The sequence below is a fragment of the Vicugna pacos genome, chromosome 22, assembly GCF_048564905.1.
Source record: "Vicugna pacos chromosome 22, VicPac4, whole genome shotgun sequence".
NCBI classification, from domain to species: Eukaryota; Metazoa; Chordata; class Mammalia; order Artiodactyla; family Camelidae; genus Vicugna; species Vicugna pacos.
In genome coordinates, this window is record NC_133008.1 from 22,690,461 (window position 1) to 22,716,257 (window position 25,797).

Genomic DNA, 25,797 nt, shown 5'->3' on the forward strand with positions numbered 1-25,797 from the left:
TATTTTGGTGATGACAAAACTGGGGGGGGTTGCACTTTTTTCTTTTTAAGAGGGGTTTTGTGTCTACTTTTGACCAATATCTGTGGTTTTGTTTCTAGATTCCCACTGGAAATCCATTATATGAATCTTATTACAAGCAGGTAAGTTTCACTGGTGTCTTTTTTTTATTTTGAAATTAACTTAGAGAGTGAGTGACTGGGAAAGCACAGCCCTGAATTGCAGCCTAGTGAGGCCTTTCATCTCTTGCTGTTTCCACATTATCTGCCAACAGCCGATGTCACGGGTATTGCTTTACCTGCTGCTCTGTTGCTGACGTCTTGACTTGAGTGTTGCTCCCCCATTCCAGGTAGACCCGACATACACAGGGCGAGTTGGAGCGAGTGAAGCTGCACTTTTCCTGAAGAAGTCTGGGCTCTCAGACATTATCCTTGGGAAGGTATGTGATGAATGATAGTGATTTCTCTGTTAAGGCCACCCTCAGCCCCCTCAACCCAAGCAGGTAAAGGCTGGCCTGTGCAGATGGCTTTTCATGGGGTCTGTACTCCTTGGAAGTGGGCTGGCTGCTGCAAGCTTCTAGGGGCTTTAACTGGTGGATCCAAATGCTCTAATGGCAGCCGCCACTCTCTGCTTGGGTAGCAGACACGAGGCCTGAGCGCTCTTGGGGTCTTGACAGCTTGTGGATTTATGTCAGCCTTGGAGCCCAGTGCACCGGGGTGTTCTCGAACTCTGCCACTGACTGCCATGTGCCCCGGGGGAATCGAAGGTGCAGGTTATTCACCTGCTCTGAGTTTGCGACTGTTGTGGCCTACATGTAACACATGGTGGCCTACATGCACCGGTGGTGGCTCCTATTTTGTGAATAAATGGGCAATGATTGGCAGTCACACTTATGAGCATTTTTGTGTTTCCACAGATATGGGACTTGGCCGACCCAGAAGGTAAAGGGTTCTTGGACAAACAGGTATATACACGTATGCACAGAGCAAGTGGAGGGGCTGGGCCAGAGCCCCCAGGCCGGTCACCTCTGCACTTCCTTCCTTGTTTCTCCACTGACAAGTATTCCTAGACATAAGTGCGGCCATCAAACTGTTAAAATGGGAAAGTTTCCTTTCGAAATAAAGGCCTTTTGAACTCTCGGAGCCATCTTTCATGGTTAGCGTATCTTTTAATATTTTGTGTGCTTATAGGTGATTAAAATGTTTTCACAACGTTTTATTTTAAAATAACGTCAGACTCTCATGGAAGTTGCAAAAAATAGTTCAGAGCGTTCCCGTGTCTCGTCTCCCAGCTCTCACCAGAGCAGAGTGCTCAGAGCCAGTGCAGCACTGAACCAGCAGCTGGCCTCAGAGCTGACCAGTTTTAGATGCACTGTTTTGTGGTTTTTGTTTTTAGCATATATAGTTCTGTGTAATTTTATCACTTGCATAGATTCAAGGAACCGTCACCACAGTCAGGATCAGAACCTCCTCAGCCCCCCAAAGAGTCTCCCTCACGCTGCTTGTTGGTAGTCACACCTTGACCTCTGGCAGCCACAGGCTCTTTCTCTGTCGTGATTTTGTCATTTTGAGAATGTCCTATAAATGGGAGGTTATGGTACTTACAAGTGACTTTTAAATGGTCATGTTCTAATGTAGTTTGGTCTTTCCCCAAACTGTATTCCGGGGATATAGTTCCTGGTGTCCGAGGGCCTGTGGCCCACCCCCACGGGGAGCACCACCAGCTCTTCCTCCCTTGCTCGGGGTTCACAGTGCACATCTCTGTGTTTAGGGCTCTGAGGGTCCTTGTGGAAGAGAGCCCTGCTCACTTTGCTTAATGCAGTTCTTCTAACCTTACTTGTGTCCTCTTTTCCTTACACTCTACACGGACGTTCTGTAGACATTGGCCTGAGAAAGGCTGGTCTAGTGCTCATCTCTTCGAAGAAGTTTTTAAAACCATAGTTGAATTTATAATTTTAAAAAGAGTTCACATTCTTAGGCCTGTTGATCAACTGAAAAAAAAAAAAACTAGCTGATGCTGCACGAGTCCACTATGCCTGTGGCATGGCTGGTTCTGGGTTAGGAGGAGGGTGAGGAGGAGCCAAAGTCCCTGGCAGCCTGGTTCAAGTCCTTTGTCCTTGCGTGGGAGGTGAAGTCCACGTCAGGCCATTGCCGGGGTGGGGAGGGGTGAGTGGGGGATACTCTGTTCAGTGAGACCAAGGGGGCTGCAGTGAATCGTGTTCATTCCCAAACAGCTGCGTCTGTTCCAAACCATTTAAAAAAAAAAATCAACACATTTTTGACCCATCCTTTAGACTCATAAACTGTAGTCTGCTACTTACACAATCTAGCGTTTCCTAAATGTTGAGAGCTCATTATTTTTGAAAATACATTTATTTGAAAATTTCCAGCATTCAGAAAGCAATGGGCTAAGTCTGTTTTAGTATATTCACTTAAACAGTGCTCCCAGGGTGAGACCAGTTCACCTCGACACTGCAAGTGATTTTCACACATAGCTCTTTGTTGAAGTGAGATGAAAAATCCCTCTTTGCCCGAAGCCCTCTGCCGCAGACAGCTCTGCCACTGCCGCTGTGCCAGCAGGGTGGGGTTTACACCTCCCCGTTTTTTGCAGGGTTTCTATGTTGCACTGAGACTAGTGGCCTGTGCACAGAGCGGCCACGAAGTTACCTTGAGCAATCTGAATTTGAACATGCCGCCACCTAAATTTGTAAGTGTCGAAATCCTTCAAGTTCACATTCTAATATCATCTATCTGTTTTACCATGTGTTCTCTCTCCCTCTTTAAATTTTTTTTATTATGGTGGAATTCACATAATCTAAAATTAACCATTAAAAAAATGACAGTGTGTATACAGTATTGTGTAACCATCACCTTCATCTAGCTCTAGAGCATTTTCATCACCCCAAAAGGAGACCCTGTGCCCATTAAGTAATCACACCCCATTTCCCCCTCCCCCAGCCCTTGGCGGCCAGTAACTGGCTTGCCGTCTCTATGCATTTGCCTGTTTTGGGCATCTTATGGAATCATACATCTGGCTTCTTTCATTCAGCATAACGTTCTCAAGGTCCATCTACACTGTAGCACGTGTCAGTGCATCGTTCCTCTTTGTTGCTGAATGAGATTGCATTGTGCAGTCTACCCCATTTTGTTTATGCATTCATCTGTTGACGGACATAATAATTCATGTACAAGGAATTGTTTGCACACCTGCTTTCAGTTCTTTTGGGTCTATCCCTAGGAGCAGAATTGCTGAGTTATATGGTAACTCTGTGTTTCACTTTTTGAGGTCTTTTCCCTTTCTGAAAGCACTTTGAAACCTGTATCCTTTCAATAAACACATCTTCTGGTAGTGGAATTATATGCCAGCTACAGCGGAATGTTTCTGTCTCTTCTCAGCATGACACCAGCAGCCCTCTGATGGTCACGCCGCCTTCCGCAGAGGCCCACTGGGCTGTGAGGGTGAGTGACTGGGGGCACCCCTCAGCTGTCTTTCACATACAGTTGTTTCAGCTGTTTAGGACATCCACAACATTGCATGAGATGACCCTATCATCTACTCTGTTTCAGAGAGAGTATGCCATAGAATTTGGACAAAATACTTCTCCAAATTAAAGCCTTTTGAAAGGCTGTTACCTTTATTTGGGTGTTGCTGCCTAAGGCAATTAGCTAAGTTTCAGACGTTGGATTCTTAAAATTTTACAGTTTTAATCTTGCACTTCTAGGTCACGTTCTGTGGTTTTGTTGTTTGGGTTGGTTAATCAGGACAGAAAAGGAAATTGTGAGAATTTGCAAGCATGAAGATCTCCAAGGTGTCTTCTTAGCTTCCTCTCTTATTCCAGCCAGTTTATGCATGAGAATTCCTTCCTTTCTGTTACTCTTCTCCTGGCACGTAAAGTGTTCTTTTTAAGACAGGATATTGTGGCTGCAGAGCTGTGTTGCTACTTCTAGAAAGAAAATTAACAACTAGTGTCTTCTAATAAGTGCAGACTTAATTCTAAAGAAACTCCTGTGGGATTCAGCCGGTCTCCCAGATGATGAGACCTCCCCCACTCGCTGCAAGGCAGTTGTCACATTTCCTCACTTGAATTTGGCTTAAATACTGACATTAATAGCAGTCTTGCTATAAAATAGACTGCCCTCCCCCTCTTCCTGGAGTTTTGTCTTATTTTACAGGGTTGGTCTATTCTCTTCTTGGAAGGGTTGGGATGGGGAGGTGTGTGCGGGACAGGGCAGGCGGAGGCCTCAGGTGACCGAGGGGTCAGGAAGTTGCCCTCCTGAGCGGTTGAGCACTTGACTGGTGGCAGTCACAGCACTGAAGGATTTCTTCCTCCTCAGTCCAGTTACACGGCACCTACCGGGAAAAGAGCTGCTTTGTGGAGAAAAGCAATGCCAAAGGGATCTTATTCCTTGAACTGTTTTGGCCCCTTTGCGGCAGAGTCTGTGTTGAGGCCTCCAGAGAAGGGTGGGCAGCTGAGGCGCCTGCAAGGCCTTGAAGAAGGGAGTCAGGGCAGAAGTGGCACCAGGAGAGGGTAGAGAGCTTCGAGGTCCGTTCAGAGAAGCAGTGACAAACCCAAAGTGCCAAGTGTTCCTTTCCCTTGTGAAAGTTCCCAGGCTTCTTGAAGCCCCGAGTCAGCGAGTCTGACAGTTCCGGGGAGAAGGCCATGCCCCAGGCGGACACAGGGAGTCGGGCTCCTCAGTGCTTGCAGTGACTCGCATGTACGATATCTGCTTCTGCTCGGATTTCAGCTTTTTCTCTTTTTCCTTTTTAATTGTGGTAACATACACATAACATAAAGTTCATCTTCTTAACCATTTTTTTTACAGTTGAAATATAGTTGATATACAATATTATGTTAATTTCAGGTATACTCCATAGTGATTTGACATTTGCATGTATTATGAAATGATCACAATAAGTTGGTAACCATCTGTCCCCATACAAAGTTACTACATTACTGACCACATTCCTTATGCTGTATGCTACATCCCCATGGCTTATTTATTTTGTACCTTAAAATTTGTACCCTGTAATTCCCTTTACCTGTGTTGCCCAACCCCCCACCCACTCCTCTCTGGCAGCCACCTGTTTGTCCTCTGTATCTATGAGTCAGTTTTCATTTTGTTTTGTCTGTTTTGTTTCTTAGATTCCACATACAAGTGAGATCACACGGTATTTCTCTGTCTGACTTATTTCACTTAGCATGAAACCCTCTGGTCCCATCCACGTTGTCAGAAATGGCAAGATTTCTTTTCAGTTTTTTTGTGACTGAGTAACATTCTGTTGTGTATAAATACCACCTGCTCATTTTCAGTCAGTTTCAGGTCAGAACTCATGTTGGCGTCTCTTACTTTTTCACTCACTCAGGCTGTTTCCTTCCAACTAGGTAGAAGAAAAGGCAAAATTTGATGGAATTTTTGAAAGCCTCTTACCCATCAACGGTTTGCTCTCTGGAGACAAAGTCAAGCCAGTCCTCATGAACTCAAAGCTGCCTCTTGATGTCCTGGGCAGGGTAAGTGGTTCTCGCACAGCTGGCGTTGCCGCTGAGTCCGGTCAGCCCCACGCTCCCCTCCCCACCGCAGACACTTGTGAGGCTTTACTGCATGGCTGTGCACCATCAGGTTTCATAAGAGCCGACGTGGGTGGAGCACGTGCTGCAGTTGGGCTCGCTCAGGACCTCACGGGATGCAGCTCACAGAGGCTCCCTAGCTGGTGGGAAGGTGCTGGTTTGGGCCCCTCACACACGTGTGGATGTAGCCTCAGAAGTGAGCTCGCTACCTGGGGCTGAGGACAGGCAGAGCTGGGACTCGAACCCAGACTGACTTCGCCCTCTCCATTGTGCTTCTGGGGAGGAGTGTGGGAGTGTATGTCTGCGTCTCTTTACTTCTTTTCTGTTTTTAATTACTTTTTTTCTGCCTATGAACCTAAGGTAAAGGCACTTTAAATTCTGCTGCAAGTTTAGGTAAAATATTCCCCTTCCCTCTCAGTTTTGTTCCTATTAAATACAATTTTTAAAGATACAGTTTTCTGTACCAGACTGTTTTCCTTCTAATGAGATTTGCTTTGCAGTCCCGTGTTTGCTCTGTGCACAAAGCCCAGTTCTGCGTGGCTGTCTCTGTGCTGAGTTTCCTGCTCTGGACCAAGAAAGGATGGATGTTGTCATCTGTCTGGATGGAATTGCTGATGGGGCAATTCCAAGGTCTAGAGCCGGAGGCCTGAGCATGGTCCCTGCTGTCCCAGGCCATACCCTTGGATCTAGCTCATGACATTTGGTAGAACCTTGGGGGAAAGTGCGAATTCCTGCCCACTTGGTTCTCTTAATAATGTTCTTGTTTGAATATTGCTTTTGCAGCTAATGGCCCATTTGATACGACCCAGCTAGGACTTTGTTTTGAAATGAGGCCACTAAGAAAGAGGCTCTCCCAGATCCCTTTGTCTTCCTTTTGGCCATGGGGTGGTGAAGATGGAGCCCTGTGATGGGGACCCACACTGCTTACCAGTGGTCTTCATGGGCATGAGTTTTAATTGCAACAGGATGGGGATCCTTTCCTGCACAGTGTGCACCTTTATTTGGCAGCCCTTGCAAAATAACTGACAATTGGATGTAATAATGTTGTAGAGCCAAATCAAAACAAGGTAAAGAGTTTGACAGAGGTGGAGTGTGCTTTATTAGAAAGAGAGCTGTGTCTGGGAAGGGTGGGTTCTGTAAATCTTCTACCCTGGCTCTAGGTCTTGTCCACAGAGGTCACTTCTCATCTACTCTTCACCTTCTCTCCCTCCAAACACCAACGCACATCCATGTACCCAACCATGTATGCATGCATCCATGTCCATGCACACATCCATGTCCACATACCCATCCATATCCATGCACCCATCCATCTGTGCGCTCATCTATCCGTGCATGTGGGCATCCATCCATATTCATGCACCCATCCATCCGTGCGTGCATACATCAGTGCACTCTTACATCCATCCGTGCATCTGTGCACACACTCATTCATCTGTGTATCTGTGCACCCATGCATTCTGCATCCATTTGGTTGTTCAGAAGCATGTTTTGGAGTCTGCTCTGGGCCAGCCTTGTGCTGAGAACTGGGAAGATGGGGATGGAATTAGATACAGTTCAGGAGGTCAAGTAAGTAATAGTTAAGATCCTAATATTTAATTTTTGAGGACTTAGGATGTGCTAGGCCCTATTCTAGCACTTTGCACAGATGAAGTCATTGGGTACCAACTACTTTGTTATGGATGGTATCACTTCTGTTTTCAATATGAGGAAACGGAGACCTTCAGAGTAACCAGTAAGTCGCCTAAGGTTGCACAGAGAGGGGAATGAAGTCCTGGTGGTTCCCAGAGCCCTCACGCTTCCCTAGTCCTCCCTCTCCTGCCATTCCCCCCTGATAATCACGGCTCTGCTTGGTGAGGACAGAGGGGGAGGTACCTGATCCTCCTGAGCAGAGGGTTACAGGGCAGACAGGGAAGGCCTCCTAGAGTAGAGGCCCCTGGGTTATAGCCTCCAGAGGGAAGGAACAGGTGGCAGATGACAGGTTGAGAAGGCCAGGCCATGACAGCACGAGCGGAGCCAGCCTGGCATGCCGGGTAGGGCTGGCATTCTCACTGCTCACTTCCACCCCAGGGGACGTTGAGCATATCTGGAGATATTTTTGGTTGTCCCACCTGGGTTGGGCGCTATTGATATCAAGTAGGTGGAGGCCAGGCTTGCTGCTCAGTATCCTACAGTGCACAGGATGTCTCAGCACAGAGATGATCTGGCCCTGGAATATCAGTGGTGCTGATGCAGGGAAGGCTGGTGCGGGGAGGCTGTGGAGCCGTATTTTTGGGAAAGTTACTCTTCCTGAGCTTCTGCTTCCTAAACTGAGACCACAGACGAAGCTCTCAGCCCAGTGCCAGACACCTTTAAAAAGGCATCCATAATCTTGAGGTGACTGTGAACGGTGTGATGTCCCTAGAGGTCAAGATGGAGTCGCAGGAGGCTGGACCAAGGTGCCCACTAAGGGCGCAGTGGGCTCCACGTGCCAGGTGGGGGTGTAGGAGCTAAATGCCTTCAGCAGGGTGTGGCGGAGTCAGAGTGCATTATGGAGCAAGCCCTGTGGTTACCCTGGGAGCAGGACTAGAGTCAGGGAGGCCAGCTGGAAGCTCTGGCCTCTGTGGAGTGTTGGAAAGGCTGAAGCCAAGGACATAGCTGCAGGGGGTGAAGAGGAGGACCCCCCTATGAGAAACATGCCTGGGCTGAAGAAGCCAGTGATTGATTAGGGGGTGGGTACCAGCATATGGAACACCATGGATGGACCCTGGGCATCTGCCTGGCTCTGGGCACTGGTGCCACGTGCAGCACTGTCCAAGTCAGGCAGGCCTGCCGGTCCTGAAGGGTTGATTTGGGTCAGGAAACGGATGCCTTGATTGTGCTTTAGAAAACCCGGCACACAGCCTCTGATCCACGCTTGCGTTGTCTTTCAGGGTGCTAGGTGGGCCTAGCGTACTTTGTGGTACCTTCCTCACCGTCCACTGACTGGAGAGGAGACAAGATCCCATAACCCTGCTTAAATCCATTTTTGTGGCTCTGCCCACCATGAATAGGGGTGGGGACTGGATTCGTGTGTGTGTGTGTGTGTGTGTGAAGTGGCTTGTGTTGAAAGCACATCTGCTCCAAAACCAAAGAATCTAAAAATCAGGTGGACGTGATTATAATCATGATCATTTGTTAGAGAACATGAACATAATATGGTGGAAAGGATCTTGGAATACTTCATTGAATGATGGTTTTTCAGAGAACCTACAGACCGGTTCTTGAATGCATTTTAACCCTCATCTTAACCCCGGTATGCAGTCAGAACTTGAGTTCTGAGGGGCGTGTCTGCTGCCACACAGGCCCCCCCCCACACACCCTTAGTACTGGCCCGGCTAAGCCTTGCCGCTCTCTCCCTTGCAGGTCTGGGACCTCAGTGACATCGACAAGGACGGGCACCTGGACAGAGATGAGTTTGCTGTGGTAGGCCCCTGCTGTGACTCTTTTCCCACTCTGTACAGCCCACGTGGGGGTTTCTGGACTTTGTTTTCTTCTTTAATTTTAAGTGTTTATGTTGATATAATTTGGGTTTAATTTGACTACAGAGAATCCTTTTGAGTGCCCTTCACTCAGATTTCCCAGTGTTACTGTTTCACTACGTTGCTTTATTCTTCTCCCTGCCTCCTTCTCTTTCTCTCTTCCCCCTTCCTCCCTCTCCCTCTGTCCCTCCATGAGTGTCCCTCCACACATTAATTTTTCCTTTGAACCATTTTGTAGTAAGTTTCAGATATGAACCTTTTCATCCTGAAATACTTCAGCATCTATATCGTAAAACCAGGAAATTCTCTTACATAAGCACTGTCCAATTCACAGTTAGGAAATGGACGTTGTCAAGTGTGTTGCAGTATCTATTATGGGTTCTATCATATGTGTTACATACTGCGCTATCTATTACTACGTTATCTGTTTTCTATTCTAAGGATATTCACATTTTGCCAGTTGTTCCCAAAATGTCCTTTGTAGTGAAAGAGACTCCAGCCTTGTGTGTTATGTCTGTAGCCCTGTCTCTTTCATGTCCTATAATCTGGGTCAGCTCCTGCATCTGTCTTCACGTCTCATGGCCCCGTGGGCATTTTTAAGAGCACAGGCCAGTGGTTTATAGAGTGTCCCTTGGTGCAGGGTTGTCTGCTGTCTCCTCATCATGATCCAGGTCATGCACTTTTGTGGGGCAGGTCCCTTCCGACGTGGTGCTTGTTCTCCTCAGGGCACGTGACATCGATAGAACGTGTGATGTCTTGTTATACATCTTACTACCCTGAGGCCAACCTTGATCAAGGTTGGGGTGGAGACTTCGGGGTTCTCTCTGCAGTTACTCTTTTCCTTTGTTCTCAGTCTTTCATGGGAGACACGTAGAGACTGAACACCTTGTTACCCTGACAGCTCTCACCCTCTAGTTCTCTCATCCTCCTAGGAGTCTCACCTGAACCAGCCAGGATTCTGGTGGTTGCCAGATGGTGGTTTTCTAATTCTGTCATTCCTTCCACATATTTTAGCTGGTCTTCTACTATAGTGAATCTGTTAATATCAGAGTGGACACAGGGGTGTGTCCTCTATAATCTGTTCAGTGGTTTATAATCCCCTACTTGTATGATTTATTTTGCCCAGTGGAAGCTCCTCCCAGCTGGCTTCTTTGTCATTTGGTCACACCCTATCATTCTTTGAGTACTTGCTTACTTTTGGCATGATAGAATATTCCTGGCTCTTCTTGTATACCCCATCTCCCAACCCCACCATCACCCATTTCTCTGGGGAGCCCCAGTACCTTGTAGGAGAGAATGATGTTAGAATCCAGGATCTGGGCACTGGGGTGCTCAGTGCTCTTGGGGTACCGCTGCCTCCAGGCCCTTTCGGCGGACAGAGCTGGGAGGAAGGTGTTCGTGTAAGACATGCCCATCAACCGCCCCAGCAGAGACGTTTGATTTCATGTCCAGTTCTGTCCAGGCCAGAGCCCTGACACTCCCACTTTCCTCTCCTCTCAGCGGCAGTGCTGGGTCTGTGTGGAGACTGGGATCTTGTGTCCTGCGGGCTACTTTCCCATGCAGCTGCCCTCCCTCCACACCCTTGCAGCTCCACAGCCACCTCTCCCAGCCACCTGCTGGGCTGACGTTGCCTGGGTCTGGCCTCCCCGCCTAGACTGGTGTCATAATGTCCCTCCTTTTCTTCCTCCCTTCCCTCCTCCTTACTCAAATCTTTGACCTTTCTCTCCCATTCATGAGATTTATTCACTCACTTTGTTCCGTTAGATCTCAAAGACAGGAAAGGGTATAGCTCAGTGGTAGAGTGTGTGTTTAGCATACATGAGGTCCTGGGTTCGATCCCCAGTACCTCCATTAAATAAATAAATAACCAACCCGAATCCCCCCCACCAAAACAAGCAAACAACAACAAAAATTTTTTTTAAAACAGTGAGTAGTTCTGAGTATGTGGTCAGCAAAGCATAAAATATTCACGATCTCGCTCTATACAGAAAAAGACCCTCAAAAGTAGAAGTAGCCCCTAGTAGTTAAGGGCAATGTTTTAATAAATAATAATTAAGTTTAGCCAACCCACCCACCTACCCCACCCCCACCAAAAAAGAGAAAAGGCTGTGGATCATCTGGGAATCCCCAAGTAATAGAAAAATGATGAAACACAGCAGTATCCCTGAGACACATCTTCTGTTCTAGGAACTTTAAAAGTCTTTAAAATGTGATTTTACAACATACATGTGAATTGAAGCTTCTAATTATCTTACTATTCCTGTCGTAATCCCTTACCCCCCACAGTACTCAGTTGCATTTTCCCCTACACGTCAACTCTCTTCTTCCTTTTTTACGTAGAGCATTTTCCATATTTCTCCATCATCCTCTTCTTTTCACTGGCTGGCCTTCTTTTTTTTTTCATTGTGGTAGAATACACATGACATGGCATTTACCACCATAACCGTTTCTGAGTGTACATTTTAGTGGTGTTAATACATTTGTGTGGTTGTGCCACCATCACCACTGTCCATCCCCAGAACTCTCTTGACCCGGCAAAGCTAAACCTCTGTCCTCGTTCATACTAACTCCCCATCCTCCCTCCCCCAAGCTCCTCGTTTATTTTTAGATTTCTTTTGACAGTGCTTGACTTCAGGTGTTCATATCATTGAACTGCCTTTGGGGTGGTCTTCAGGAATGGAGACTTTGGCCTGGAGTGAACCCAGGAACGTGCCTCCTCCTCACAGTCTCATGTGCCCTGAGATTCTGTTTTTGTTTTTATCATTTCTCATCATTTCAGCCACAATTTATGTTTTCTTTTTTTATAAGTGACTCTGAGCTGTGTCATTTTGTGTGTCTTTTCATCCCTAGCTGGGCTTAACATTTAGTAGAGTTTTTAAGTGATCGTAAATCTGTATCTGTGTTAACGACCTGTTCTCTATACAGATAGCAACTTAGAGAATAGTTTGAAGTATAGAGGGTTGTTATTTTGGTTTGGTTTTGTTATTTTTTAAAACAGATTTTTCAATCCTTCGTTTAGACAAAGTTTATTGTTATTGTCCCCTGCCTACCTTGGCCAGGGGAGCTGCCTGTCCGTCCTCGGCACACACAGCCTTTGGGGTAGTTTTCTGTGTCTCAGAGATCTTGAAGTACAGGCAGCTCTCCTGGTGTGTGCCCCCCTCCTCAATTTTATGGGGAGATCATCAACATCCAGCACTGCGTCAGTTTAAGGCATACTGTCATGGCGTGTTGCTAGACTGCCAAGTTCCAGGACTTTGCAGGTCGTCAGCCCTGGAGCCGGAGGCCCTGCTGTGTGGGGAAGGGACATGTGTGGAGCCTGGCACGATCTGATTCCTTTCATACTCATTTCAGTCTTGTGTGGTTAAACACACGTCTTGGAAAATCACACATGGACAGCGTAGCTCATCAGGAAAGGTTTATTTTCACTTTGTTCCATTTGGAAGCGACCTCAGAAAGAGCAATCTTCGTCTTATCACTGCAGCTTCTGAAAGAGCCGCCCTCCACTGGCCCTGGGGCCCGGGCCTCACTCCCTGAACATCATTCTCTTCTGTGCTCACAGGCAATGCACTTGGTGTACCGAGCCCTTGAGAAGGAGCCAGTGCCCTCCGTCCTGCCACCATCCCTCATCCCGCCGTCCAAGAGGAAGAAGACGGTGTTCCCGGGCGCCGTGCCTGTCCTGCCCGCCAGCCCCCCACCGAAGGACAGCCTCCGCTCCACGCCTTCTCACGGCAGCGTCAGCAGCTTGAACAGCACTGGAAGCTTGTCTCCCAAGCATAGTATCAAGCAAACACAGGTACAGTGCTCTGCATGTGCGTGACCTCTTCGCAGAGCCGCGGTTCTCACTGCTGTGCAGAGCCCTGGCAAGGTGCTTCTCGGGAGCAAGTAGTTTGTGACCCAGAAAAGGTTAGAGTCTGTGATTAAATTCAGTATTTACATCAGATGTTTTAGTCCAGTCTGGCTGTTGGAACATACACAGACTGGGTGGCTTCTAAATTGCAGGCATTTATTTCTCACAGTTCTGGGGGCTCGAATTCCAAGATCAAGGTGCCAGCAGATTCGGTGTTCAGTGGGACCACTTCCTGGTTCACAGATGACTGTCTTCTTGCTGTGTCCTTACATGGTGGAAGGATCTTGGGAGCTCTTGGTGGTCCATTTTATAAGGGCACTACTCCCATTCATGAGGGCTCCGCCCTCACGATGTGATACCATCACACTGGGGATTAGGATTTCCAATGTTTGAATCTGGGGAGATGGGACACAAACATTTAGACCATAGCAACAGGGATTCAGATTAACTTTCTCACTCAGTTGCATATTAACACCACCTTTCCCCAAACACACCCAGCACAGTCCCACCTCCAGGTGCTCTAATCACCCCCTTGCCGCTCCTGCCTCTGGCAGTCCCTCTGCTGGGAGGGCAAGTCCCAGATGGCACCACGGCATCTGGCATCGTGAGGCCTCTGCTCACGGGGAGGCTGGGGTGACCACACCGACAGCCCACGCACCCTGGGCCGCCGCCCTCTACCCACACTCTTCTAGCTCTCCCACCCCTGGCCTTCACATGATTAATTGTGTATCTCCTGTCTCCCCATCCAGACGGTAGCTTCAGGAGAGCAGAGTTAGTTCTGGGTTATAATCTCAGGATCTAGAAGAATCTCTGGTACTTTGATGCTCAGTAAATATATCAAGTAATCAGGTAAGTAAGGGAGGCATCTATCTGGTGTTAGGAAGGCAGGAAGCGGCTCCAACTCTCCACGCAGCAGTATCTTTTTTTTTTAAGTGTTTTTTGTTTGTTTTAGGGGGAGGTAATTATTTTTGTTTATTCGTTTATTTATTCTTGTTATATTTTTTAATGGAGGTACCGGGGATTGAACCCAGGACCTCGTGCATGCTAAGCACGCGCTCTACCACGGAGCTATGCCTGCCCCCGTGTGGCTGTATCTTATACATCAAAAAAGACATTTCTTGTTCTGGCAATGGCTCTTTATAAAAGGGCACCTTGGAGACTGTCTGAAACACGCAAGAACGTGAATGTGAGTTCCATCTGGAATTGTGCTTCACTTTCTGCCTCGTTTGTGGTTTCAAAGGCATAGCAATGAGTTGTGATAAGAAGGCCAGCCAGCACCACCATGCAGCTTTGGAATATGATAAAAATGAAAATGAGAAGCGCATAATAGGACAGTGGTCTCTCTTGCTCATGACATACTTTTAAAGTTAAACACTCGACCTGGGAGGCTCATTTTCAAGGAGCTCATCATACCCTAGAATCAAAAACAAGAGGAGATCAGAGAGGGTCGAGGCTCGGTCACAGGCCAATCGGAGAGGCCTGGCTGATGGTCAGGGAGTTGAACATGGCTCTCTGTGAAGAGGGCCAGCCCCAGGTGGCCCCGCCTGAGTGTCTTTACCAGCTCAGCAGCCATGCCCACTGCGTCGCAGATCCCTGCCCTTAGCGGGAAGACAGACGCTGAACGAATCAGTAGACTAGGGAAGGCCCACCAGCCATGAGAAAGCAGGACAGGGTCTGGCCTGGAGTGTCAGGGTGAGGAGGGGGCATGCTCCTGCAGATGGGCCAGCCGGAAGGCCACTGATGAGGGGACAGCTAAGCTGATGTCACCTGAATGATGAGAAGCCATCTGAGAACTTGTGCATGGTGAGACTCTGAAGTGGGAGTGCTTAATGTGTCCTTAAAATAGGAAGAAGGCTGGGGCAGGGCGAGTGGAGGGATGGGGAGATGGAGCCAGAGGAGCGGGGCCGAGGCCAGTCACTTAGACCTGCACGAGCTACTGCTTTGCAGGACCCGACACCTTGCGTCTCAGAATTCTTGCTGAGCTCTCAAGTGCCGTAGGATAGGCTTGTGGTGGTGTGTTTTACTGATGAGGGGCCAAGTGGGGCTGGAGTTGCTGGTGGGTGCAGGCTGGCCCCCTCATGCCCCCACCCCCTGATGGTCTGGTGGCTCTTCCCAGATCCCAGGGGCGTGCCTCTCGACCCCCTGACGAGACCCGTTTTCCTTCATGTCCCAGGCAGCAGGGGTGGAAGGGCTGTTGGTGGATTTCAGGGCACTGTGCTGGGGTGGAAAGAGACCCAGGCCACTGGCTGAGACTGACTGAAGCAGCATTAATATCTCTGAGCCTCAGTTTCCCCACTTACAGACCCGGGATCCTGTCTGCCCTCTCTGCTCATAGAGGGATTTCTGCTAAAAGGAGCCTGAAAATGCTTTCCTAGTGAGTATTTGTGGGTGATGAAAAGCTTGAGGGTTAACTGTTCTGAAAAACCCTTTCAGCCAACAGTAAACTGGGTGGTGCCAGTGGCAGACAAGATGCGATTTGACGAGATATTCCTGAAGACCGACCTGGACCTGGACGGCTATGTGAGCGGCCAGGAGGTGAAGGAGATCTTCATGCACTCGGGTCTCACCCAGAACCTTCTAGCACACATATGGTAAGGACCTCTGCCTCTCAGTGTTTGAGGCCTCGCTGTGGGGGGTGATGGCTGTGGGTGGCTCACCCTTCAGGGCTGGAAGTGGCGAGTGGGACGGGAGAGGCGGCAATGAGGGCCAAGTGGAAAGGCTTGTACCCTTTATTCCGTGCATGTCTGTTCAGTCCCCTCCAGCAGGAAGGTGGTCCCTCTAGAGAGCTCTGGGTCTATCTGTTTGAATGACTGAGACCAGTTCTTGCCAGTGGTTATGCGGCCTCTACTACAGCCGGTGGGGGTGCGGGTGCTTGGCCTTCCCCCTCCAGGGGGAGGGTGCAGCCAGGGCCCCAGAGGCTCTGGCAGCGCCACGCTGGGCAGTCAGGGCTGTGGGCCCCCTGTGGAGGCCCTGCCCAAGAAGGTCAGTGATGCGGCTGGAGGGGCCTGCACTTCAGGGCCAGTCTAGGAGCCAGCTCCACTCCCAGTCTCCTCCAGGCCCTGGGATGGCTCCTGGGGTAACTGGCCAGTCATGAACGTCACCTTCTAGCTTTTTCCTCAGAGCCTGGGTCTTGGAGGGCTTCACTTGGGAATTGTAAGAAGAGAATTTCCGTGTGACTCTGGAGGGGTGAACCCCTCCAAACAGAGCTGTGAAATTTAGCACATTACTGAGTGACTCGGGGAAATAAAACTCCCTAACAGTAACTCAGAGGTGGCCACGTCCGAGGTGAAGCTCCTGCTGAGAAAACGGGCCTGTCCCTTCTAGTCAGTCCCCAGAAGAGCTGGGGGAGGTGCCTTCAGACCCGGTGCCTGCTTTCAGAAGCCAGTAAAACGCAGTGCCGCCTTTATCACCCTGAAATGGATGTGCACAGAATTCAAATTATGCCCCAATTGTAACTTAAAGGAAAGTAATTTATGACATGTATCTCAGCCTGCAAGAGGCATGACAACACGTAAATGACACAGTGAAGTCATGAATGCACGTGGAGGAGCAGGGCCTGGCCCCAGAGCGGCTGTGGGCTGGGTGTGTGGCGCGACCGGCGCTCGCTGGCAGACCAAGGAGAATCAGTTGCCCTGGAAGACTGTCACGCTCTGCCCTTGAACTGTGGCAAGAACAGTGACGTTTTTAACCGGCCTCTAATCGGGACATTTCGTGGGCTCTTTTCCAGCCTTGTTTGTGCACGGTGTTTGGGCCCCACGTCTATTAAACATTCCTGGCCCATCTTTGCTCTGCGTTAGGACATGGTTTCTTTGTTCTTGCAATAATTCCCCCTGCAGTGGGAGAGAGACTGCGTATTGAGTGGACAGAGGGAGTGAGGGATGACACTTTTCACAGACGTGAAGGCCTTGTCCTTGCTGCATGAGGCTTCCTGTTCCATAGCAGCTGGCTCTCGGTGACTGTGTGTCCCAGAGCTTACATGCCACCTTGACCATCAGTCAGGACACCAGAAGGCCACGAGGACAGGGGCATCTTAGCAGCAAGGGACTGTTCCCTGTGCATATAGCACCGTGCCTGGCTTTCTGGGCCGTGTCCCCTCATAACGACAACCCCAGTGCTGCTGTCATCCCCATTGAAAACCACTGGCCCAAGCCATTCAGATTTCCCAAGGCTGAGGAACCAGCTAGAGGTCTGAGTGTGTGCATGCGGCTCCGGCTTTCATTTATACAGAGGGGAGCCTGTGATCGCAGTCTACCGCCTGTACGTCGTCAAGAGCCAGCTGCACCCTTCCTAGCTGCTCACAGGGCTTCCCAAGGCACCGCTCCAACACCCGTGGATGGGGCTTGATGGTTCTCCAGCAAAGAGAGGAGCCCCCTCCTGCCCTGAAGCTCTGGGTAGGAGGTGGGGACTGCGTCCCGGGAGGGTATGTTCAGTAGACAAGTGGCTGCAGCTGTGGCCTGTTGTTTTTATCATTGTCATCATCTATTTTTTTTTTTAAGTGTGGGTTCCATGGACTTGGAACTGATTCTGGTGTTTGTGATGTGTAATTAGCATCCCCACGTTTCTCCCAGGGCCCTGGCCGATACGAGGCAAACGGGGAAGTTAAGCAAAGACCAATTCGCGTTAGCTATGTATTTCATTCAGCAGAAGGTCAGTAAAGGCATCGACCCTCCTCAAGTCCTCTCACCGGACATGGTCCCGCCATCAGAGAGAGGCACACCCATCCCGGTGAGTAGCCGCTGGCCCACCCGTGCCGTGTTCGCGTCGCTTCCCGCCACCAGGTGGCGCTGGCCGCCCATGTGAGCAGGCGGGCGCTGGCAGTCTGCCCTGCCTTCCCCAGGGGCTTGTGGGTGTGTTTGGGCTGCCCAGGTAGTTCCTAGGCTGGGGGCTGGAGCTGGAGGACTTTATCCCCCATTCTGACACCTGCTAGCCTATGCTGTGGGGTGAGGTCAGCCTACAATTTGTAATTCTGTGTCTGAATTTGGTTCTAGGACAGTTCGAGTTCTCTTGGATCAGGGGAGTTTACTGGTGTGAAGGAACTGGACGATATCAGTCAAGAGATTGCCCAGTTACAAAGGTACGTTAAAGGTCTTCTTCCCCTCAGGTTCGGAACCCCTAACCCAGGTTGTCATCGGAAGTAGCAGAGGCTTGTGAACCACGTGGTGAGTTGACCATCACGAGTTTGTTCAGTAGAAACAAAGGGGATGCAAATTCTCCTGAGTTCCTGAACTGATGTAATGAGCTCGAGTCGTGACATCCTCAGTGGGAGCCAGTGTGGGCTGTGGGGTCTCAGGCACGTTGTTGCTAGGTAGCCACAGGGCACCCCACCCCGACCTCGGGAAGGCCTTGTTATCTCTGAGCGCGGAAAGTGACTGAGTCTCAGATGATGAGCCTGGGGCCAGCAGCTCAACTCTGTGAGAGAGGCCTTGTGTCCAGGTCTCTGTCTCCACTCCCTGCGCCCACAGCCTTGGTTTCCCCACCTGTAAGCAGGGGCTTGGGATGGGGACTGGTGAGGTGGGTGGCCGGCCACAAAGCCTCAGCCTTGGCTGCCAGCTGAAGCCAGATTCCCTGTGTCATGCCAGTGTTCCATCACTAGATGCCTGGGGCCATATTTCCCACAAGAGGTCAGCACATGCAGCCTGGTAAGGCTGAGAGGGTCTGTGAGGACAGAGGGCCAGTGTCTTAGAGCCTAGTGGGCCCATTAATTAGGTGGAGGGTGCCCTGTAATATGAGGTTCAGGGTCTCAGAAGGAACAGTGGCATCCGAGTCTGGCCAGGGCTGCCTCTTCACAGCTCTGCAGCCTCTGGCAGCCTGGAGGGTTTCCCTATGAAGATGAGAGGCACATGTGTGCAGAGCAAGAGTGAGCAGGAAGCCAAGGCCTGGGTGGCTCTGAGAGTGACCTTCAGGACTGTTGACTAGAGGCTCGGCGGACATGCCTCTCCCCTTGAGACGTGAGCCAGTCACAGTGGGTTGGGTCTAAAGAGGATGCTGTATCGTTAGGTGGTTCTTAGGCTCATGGAAGTGAACATGCAGATGCTCAACAATTGTTTCATGTCTGGCCCGGTGTCCGGAGGGGGCTTACTGTTGAACAAGTGCTGGGCTCCTGGTAGGGGAGGCAGGGTTTGTTGTCCACATGAAGTTCTTGCCACTGAGGCAGCCCCTTCAGGCATGAGAGAAATGTCTCAGTGCTTTCAGGCTGCTGTGACAGACTCTCACAGGCTGGGCGGCTTAAACAGCAGACACGTGCTTCTCCCCATCCTGGAGGCTGGAAGTGCAAATGGAGGTGCAGGCAGATCCAGGGTCTGGTGGGGCTCGTTTCCTGGTTCATCGACGGCGTCTTCTCACTGGGTCCTCACATGGAGAAAGGGGCGAGGAGCTCTCTGGGGCTTCTCATGTGGGCACTCATCCCATGCATGGGGGCGCCACCTCCTGACCGAATCCCCTCCCAAAGGCCCTACCTCCTAATACCATCACACTGGGGGTTAGGGTTTCAACATACGAATTGGGGGGCAGGAGGTGGACACAAACCTTCAGTCTCTAAGGAGGAAAGCAAGGCTGTTTGCTGCTTGGGGTAGGGGCCGTTTGCACCTGAGGAGACAGGCAGGGCCAGCCCCAGCCTCCTGTGAGGGAGTAGCCAGGGGCACTGGGTGGGTCAGGGAGACCCGCGCTGCTGCTTCTTGCTGTCGGCCCTCTGAACCCCCCACCCTACTTTGCATCACTCCAAACTTCTCAGCATGGCTCCCCCGGCCGAGCTTTGCCTTCCTGTTCCCATTGACTAGAATGTTCTTCCGCCATGATTTCTATTCACAGGCCATGTCCTCAAAGTCCTTCCCTGGCCATCCTGTGCAGGACACTCCCCACCCCCTTTCCTTGTCCCACTGGATTTCCCGTCGTGGTACTTAGTTGTATGCACTTGTGTGTTGATTTGTCTCCCTCATGGTCTGTGAGCCCCATGAAGGCTCTCTCCGTGTGTCCTCATGTGCTCAGCACTGGTGCTTCTGAGCAGTAGATGCTCACCATTCATGAGCGAGTGAACGTAGGATTTAGAGAGTGTATTTGTTTTCTCTTGCTGTGTGTGGATGGCTGGAAACAGTGCAGGTTTATCAGTACACAGCTCTGTAGACCAGGAGTTCAGGTGGGCTCAACTGGGCTCCCTGCTCAGGGTTCACAAGGCACATTTCAAGGTGTTGGCCGAGTGGGTGGGGATCTGAATCCAGTTCCTCAAAGCTGGCATTCTTGGGTCTCCTTTCTGCACTGGGTGTGGCCTGGGGCTTGTTCTGCTCTGAGAGGCTGCCCCATGACCCCTCCATCTTCAAGTCAGTGGGGGCCCATCCAGCCCTCCTCACTTAGGGCATCGCTTTGACACTCTCTGCTTTAAAAGGCTCTCGTGGCCAGGATGGGAGCGAAGCCTTGTCGCATCCCAGGTTCCACCCACACTCGAAGGTTACGTTAAGCAGAAGGTCCCTAGAGGTGGTAGACTTCTCCCCCACTAAGAGGGGCCAGCTGGGTTGGGTCTTTGTGGGATGGATAGGATTGGGTCTGGAGAAGCTGGGATACCACAGGGCGGTCAATTTACTCTATCCATGCTTCATGAAATATTTTAAAATATTTCAGGGAGAAATACTCACTGGAACAAGACATTAGAGAAAAAGAAGAGGCAATCAGACAGAAAACCAATGAAGTACAGGTGAGCATGTTGCTTGTTTTGTTCGAACGGACCTTGTGTCAAATGCAGGGCAGGGAGTTCCCGGCGGTGGTGGCAGAGCAGAGCAAAGGGAGGCAGCTGTGCGCTCATTAGAAACTTGAGCTTTTGGGGGCTTCCAAGTGGTTTTTAGTTTTGAGTTTCCTATAGCCATAGACAGTTATTTTGTTTTTAATTGAGATACAGAATTCTCATAGTGTAAAATTCTCTGTTCTGAAGTGTACAACTCAGTGGTTTTTAGCATATTCATTGTTGCTTAACCATCACCTCTGTCCAGTTCTAGAACATTCCCATCACCCCAAAAGGAAACCCCATTAGCAGCCACTACCCCCCTTCCCCTAGACCCTGACAACCCCAGTCTGCTGTTTCTATGGATTTGCTTATTCTGGACATTTCACATAAAGGGAATCACACAACATTCAGCTTTCTGTGTCTGGTTTCTTTCACTCTGTCTGAATTTTTGAGATTCAGACAGTGACCTGTTCTCAGGACAGTCCTGCTTGGAGAATCTCCTTGTGGGTGGTGGTGAGGGCAGGCACTCTGTGTATGTGCTGGGGTTGGGGGGTCTGACTACCAAGGCTCAGACCTGGCTCTCCTTAGCAGCTGTGTGGCCTGCGGCAAGTTACTTAGCACCTCTAGGCCTCCTATGATGGTGGTAATGAGCGTTCTGCTTTCCTGAGTTGTGGGGCTGGAGCACTGGGTCTGGCAGGTGCTCAGCGCTCACCCCGTTGTCTGGACAGAGAGGACTCTGTGCCAGGAGCACAGGTCAGCGCCTGGGGCTCCACCCTTGAAGAGACATTGGTTCCCGAGATGTCCCAGGTCTGAATGGATGGAGAGGCTCTGCCGCTTGCAGAGACTCCAGTTGGCTGTGAGGCCCTGAGAGTGCAGCTGAGCTGTGCCACTTGGACTGCTCAGGGGCTTGGAGTGTTCTGAGCTCAGCGCTGGGGGAGAGAGGACAAGGCTGAGCGGTCGGCACTCCAGCCCCACTGCGTCCCACCTGGGAGATGATGGGTGGGTGGCTTGGCCTCCCGAATTCTGTCTGTGCACCTGGCAGTGAGGATCAGTGCATGAGCTGCTCTTGGCACAGATCCAAGTGCAGTGTTTCGCTGCGGTGTGCGCCAGGGGAGCGGCTGATTCTTTCCGGGCCACCTCGTAGGGTGTGGACCTGAGCCAGGCCAGGGGGAGCAACGCCAGAGTCAGTCGGGCTCATGGGGTGCTGGGTGGCCCTTCCCTCCTCCCCTCAGCCTGCTCACAAGGCAGGTAGGGTGGATGCTTTGGGACTCTCATTGGTTCACACTGTGCAGTGTCCAGACCCTTGTTTCCTGGCTTCTCACTCTGTACACATTGGCATCGAGGATTGGGCCTTAGATGGTCCCCTGGAATGTTCTGGATCAGAAGGCAGGGACCAGCCTGCTTCTACCATTAAGTGTTTTTGTATATGTGTGTTTTTTTTTTGTTGTTGTTGTTGCTCAAATGAGCTGCTTCATTTATAAGACCACAGGTGACGTGACTGTCTTTCTGGGTGCCTGTACGTTTATCCTGTCATTTATTCTCACCTCAGCCTTCTGATTCCCACGCGTGTCCTGGAACTGATCCCTCAGACACAGTTCCCCATCACCCATATCGCCTCACCCTCCATCCTTTCAGCTCTCTCATGTGGCAGAGCTGGCCTCATCTTTCCTCTCTCCTTGGCCGTGGCCTGGGCAGCCACGTGGATGTGGGTGGTTCTCCTTCCCACTGTGTGGGTCACTCTGAACGGGCTCCAGGTTGCATTCCCGCATCCGAGGATCGGGTGTTGTGTGTCCTTCAGCTACCAGGGAAGCCAGTCCCCGGGTCTCGGGCGATTCTGAGAAAGTTGTTGGGTCTTTGCAGAGACTTGTTCTGATGTCTGGAGGTACTGTCCTCTCTGGTCTGTGGCAGGCTCAGCAAGGCCACCAGGGCCCTGGCTGGTGGGCTCTGACAGCACACGCCTGCAGCCTACGAGATGCTGTGGTCCCTGAGTGCCCCAATAGCCCCCCAGAGCTGGAGGGAGCTCACCGCTAGCCAGGCCGGCCCTGTTCCATGGGAGCCTCGCTTGTGCTCGGGCCAGGACGCGGCTCTGCTGTGGTGTGATGGCAGCTCCTCGGTCCTGAGCTTTATATATCTATTTTTAAAGTTCTCCTGTGAAAGCCAGGTGTGACTTTGGCTCTGCTGCCTTTTCCCAGGTGGGTTTGTTCACAGATCTTGTGCCACACCAACTAGCACAGGCTGCAGGTCAGTGTCCAGTGTCCAGGAGGAGGCCTCGGTCCTCAGGTCAGTTTACAGTTGGTTTTAAGCCGCAGGAGCTTCAGCTTTAGCCCCTACAGGCCTCCCCTTTCCCATCCTGCCCTGGGGGTCTCTCCATGTCTGTCGCTATGGTAGAGTAAGAGCCTGGTTGTTTGGTTTTGTTTTTGTAACAACAGCTTTACTGAGATGTAATTCACAAGCATGCAATTCGCTCATTTAAAGTGTGTAATTCAGTGGTTTTTAGTACATGCACAGAGCTGTACAGCCATCACCGCAGTCAATTACAGAACATTCTCACTGCTCCAAAAGGAAACCCCATACCTATTAGCACCCTCCAGTCTTCCCCAGCCCCTGGCGACCACTGAGCTACTTTCTGTCTCTGAATTCGCCTCTTCTGGGTGTTTCGTATAAATAGGATCATACACTATGTGGCCTTTTGTGTCTGGCCTCTTTCATTCAACTTGGTTTTCAGGGTTCATTCATGTTTCATGTGTCAGTGCTTTGTTCCTTTTTATCCTGAATAATACTTCACTCTATGGCTGGACCACGTTTTATTCATCTGTTCATCAGTTGATGGACATTTGGGATTTTCTGCTTTTTAGCTGTTGCAAGTAATGCCACTGAGAATATTAATATGGAAGTTTTTGTGTGGACACATGATTTCACTTTTCTTGGGTGTATAATCTAAGAGTGAAATTGCTGGGTCACATGGTAACTCTCTGTTTAGCCTTTTGAGGAATTGCCAGACTGTTTTCCAAAGTGGCAGCACCATTTTACATTCTTGCCATAAGGTTCTAGTTTCTCCACATCCTCACCAACACTTGGTATTTCCCATTTTTTTATTATCGCCTCCCTGATAGATGTGGAGTGGTAGGTATCTCATTGCCCCTAATGCTTTCCCTAATGATGCTGAGCATCTTTTCATGTGCTTATTGTCCATTTGTGGATCTTGCACAGAGAAAAGTCAGATCAGATCCTTTGCCCCTTATTTAATTGGGTTGTCTTTTTATGGATGAGTTGTAAGAGTTCTTTATATTTTCTAGATAAATTCCCTTGTCAGATATATGATTGGCAAATATTATGTCCCATCTGTGGATTGTCTTTTCGCTTTCTTAATGGTTGTCCTTTGAAACAGAAAAGTTTTAAATTTTGGTGAAGTCCAGTTTATCTGTTCCGTTTTTTGCTCTTGCTTTTGGTGTTGTATCCAAAAACCCATTGCCAAATCCAAAGTCACAAAGATTTACCCCATGTTTTCTGCTTAGAGTTTTATAGTTTTAGCTGTTACATTTAGATCTATGATCCATTTTGAGTTAACTTTTATATATGGTGTGAGGTAGGGTCCAGCTTCATTGTTTTGCACGTGGAGAGCCGGTTGTCCCAGAACCATGTGTTGAAGAGACTGGTATCTCTCCCACCAAAGGTCTTGGTACCTTTTTCAAAAATCAGTTGGTCATAGGTGTGTGGGTTGATTTCTGGACTCTCAGTTTTATCCCATTGGTCTTGTGTCTCTCCTTAGGCCAGCATTACACTGTCCTGATTACTGTTGCTTTGTACTAAGTTTTGGAATCAAAAAGTATGAGTCCTCCAACTTCCTGTTTTTTAAGATTGTCTTGGCTCATCTGGACCCCTTGTATTTCCTTATGAATTTTGGAATCTGCTTGTCAGGAGCCAGCTGGCATTCCTGTGGGGCTTGCACTGAGTTGTAGATTGCCTGGCTTTTTTCTGTCTTCCCTTTGCTCACATATCTCCCCCACCCTGACCGCAGCACCCTTCCTAACTAGCAGCTGGCAGGCCCTCCTCTTGTGAGGCTCTTGCGCGGCTCCTTCTCCAGTACGGAAGGAGGCCCAGGTTCCTTGATGTCCCAGGGTGTTGGCTGCCTGGTGTCCCAGCTACCACGCTGGGCCTGACCCTCCTCCCTCCTCCCTCTCGCATCACTCGTCCTTCCCTCAGATGTGGCAAACCCACATCTCTTCTCTGCCATGAGCCCCTTTTCAAACATTCAGTGTCATCTTCCCCAAACTTGTCAGACTTGAGATCCATGCCTCAAATTAAAGGTTGAGGGCAAGGGGACCGGGGAGCAGAGAACCAGCCCCCCAAAATAACTGAGAGGTGTGTTTTGGCTGTTGAGTGAGGCGAGAGCCATGACACTTCTGTTATGAAAGCAGGGAGACGGAGACCCTGCACCTCCTTCGGGTTTTCTTCTGAAATGACATCCACCACGTGAGTGCAGGCCAGCCCTGGGGATCGGCCTCACCACTCCTGTCCTCCCTGACCCCTCAGCAGTCCCCGCAAGTCCTCCCATTCTTGGATTCCCACGGCCACCATCTCCCCAGGCTGCTATCACCTCCCCCTTAGCCCCAGCCTGAGCCACCTCCCCACCATCCCGACTCCGTCTGTCAGCCCCACGGGCCACACTCTCCTCTCCCATCCTGTCTCTGCTTTTATTTATTCACGTCACAGGTAGATAAGACATTTGCCTGGCTGAAAATCAGAGATGGAGAAGCCTCCTGCCCTCCCCTGTGCCCCCAGAGGTCCAGGCAATCCCTCCCGGGAGGCCGTCTGGAGAGAGCATGTGTGTCTGAGGCGAGGCATCTATGCATCTTCTCCCCTTCCTGTTTGCACGAGTGCCGGGATGCGGTGCATCACACCCTGTAACTCAGGCGCCAGGTGCCATGTCTCTCAGCCGCCTGCGCCTGGGGAAATTTGCACTGTTGATAGATTCTGCTGTCACAGCCATGGCATGTTTTCACAAACGCCATTCGCCTCGCGGATCCCTTCCCTGGAAGTCTAGTGATCGAGTCCAGGATCTCTGCACTGATAGATGTGGCCCGCTTGGAGGCGCTCTAGCAGTTGGGAACCATTGTGCCCCAGTCCCACGTTTGGACGTCCTCAGGGGCTTCCCGTGGCAGAAGCCAGTGCCGTC

At 50.2% G+C, this 25,797-nt stretch overlaps 1 protein-coding gene across 10 annotated transcripts in view; it reads left to right on the forward strand.

Annotated features, from left to right (window-relative positions):
- EPS15L1 (epidermal growth factor receptor pathway substrate 15 like 1) overlaps positions 1-25,797 on the forward strand; it is an 82,889-nt gene that overhangs the window by 17,031 nt on the left and 40,061 nt on the right. For 9 of the 10 annotated variants that reach the window (XR_012063160.1, XM_072947453.1, XM_072947454.1 and 6 more), the window contains exons 2-13: positions 99-140; positions 347-436; positions 914-961; positions 2,608-2,703; positions 3,393-3,455; positions 5,381-5,506; positions 8,948-9,007; positions 12,623-12,856; positions 15,344-15,501; positions 17,479-17,635; positions 17,899-17,984; positions 20,522-20,594. Coding sequence is in view for 9 of the 10 variants with exons in the window: in XM_072947453.1 (XP_072803554.1) it covers positions 99-140; positions 347-436; positions 914-961; positions 2,608-2,703; positions 3,393-3,455; positions 5,381-5,506; positions 8,948-9,007; positions 12,623-12,856; positions 15,344-15,501; positions 17,479-17,635; positions 17,899-17,984; positions 20,522-20,594 (1,233 nt within the window). In the remaining variant the exon portion in view is untranslated. The remainder of the gene's footprint in view (positions 1-98; positions 141-346; positions 437-913; positions 962-2,607; positions 2,704-3,392; positions 3,456-5,380; positions 5,507-8,947; positions 9,008-12,622; positions 12,857-15,343; positions 15,502-17,478; positions 17,636-17,898; positions 17,985-20,521; positions 20,595-25,797) is intronic. The other variant, XM_072947455.1, reaches the window with a different exon arrangement.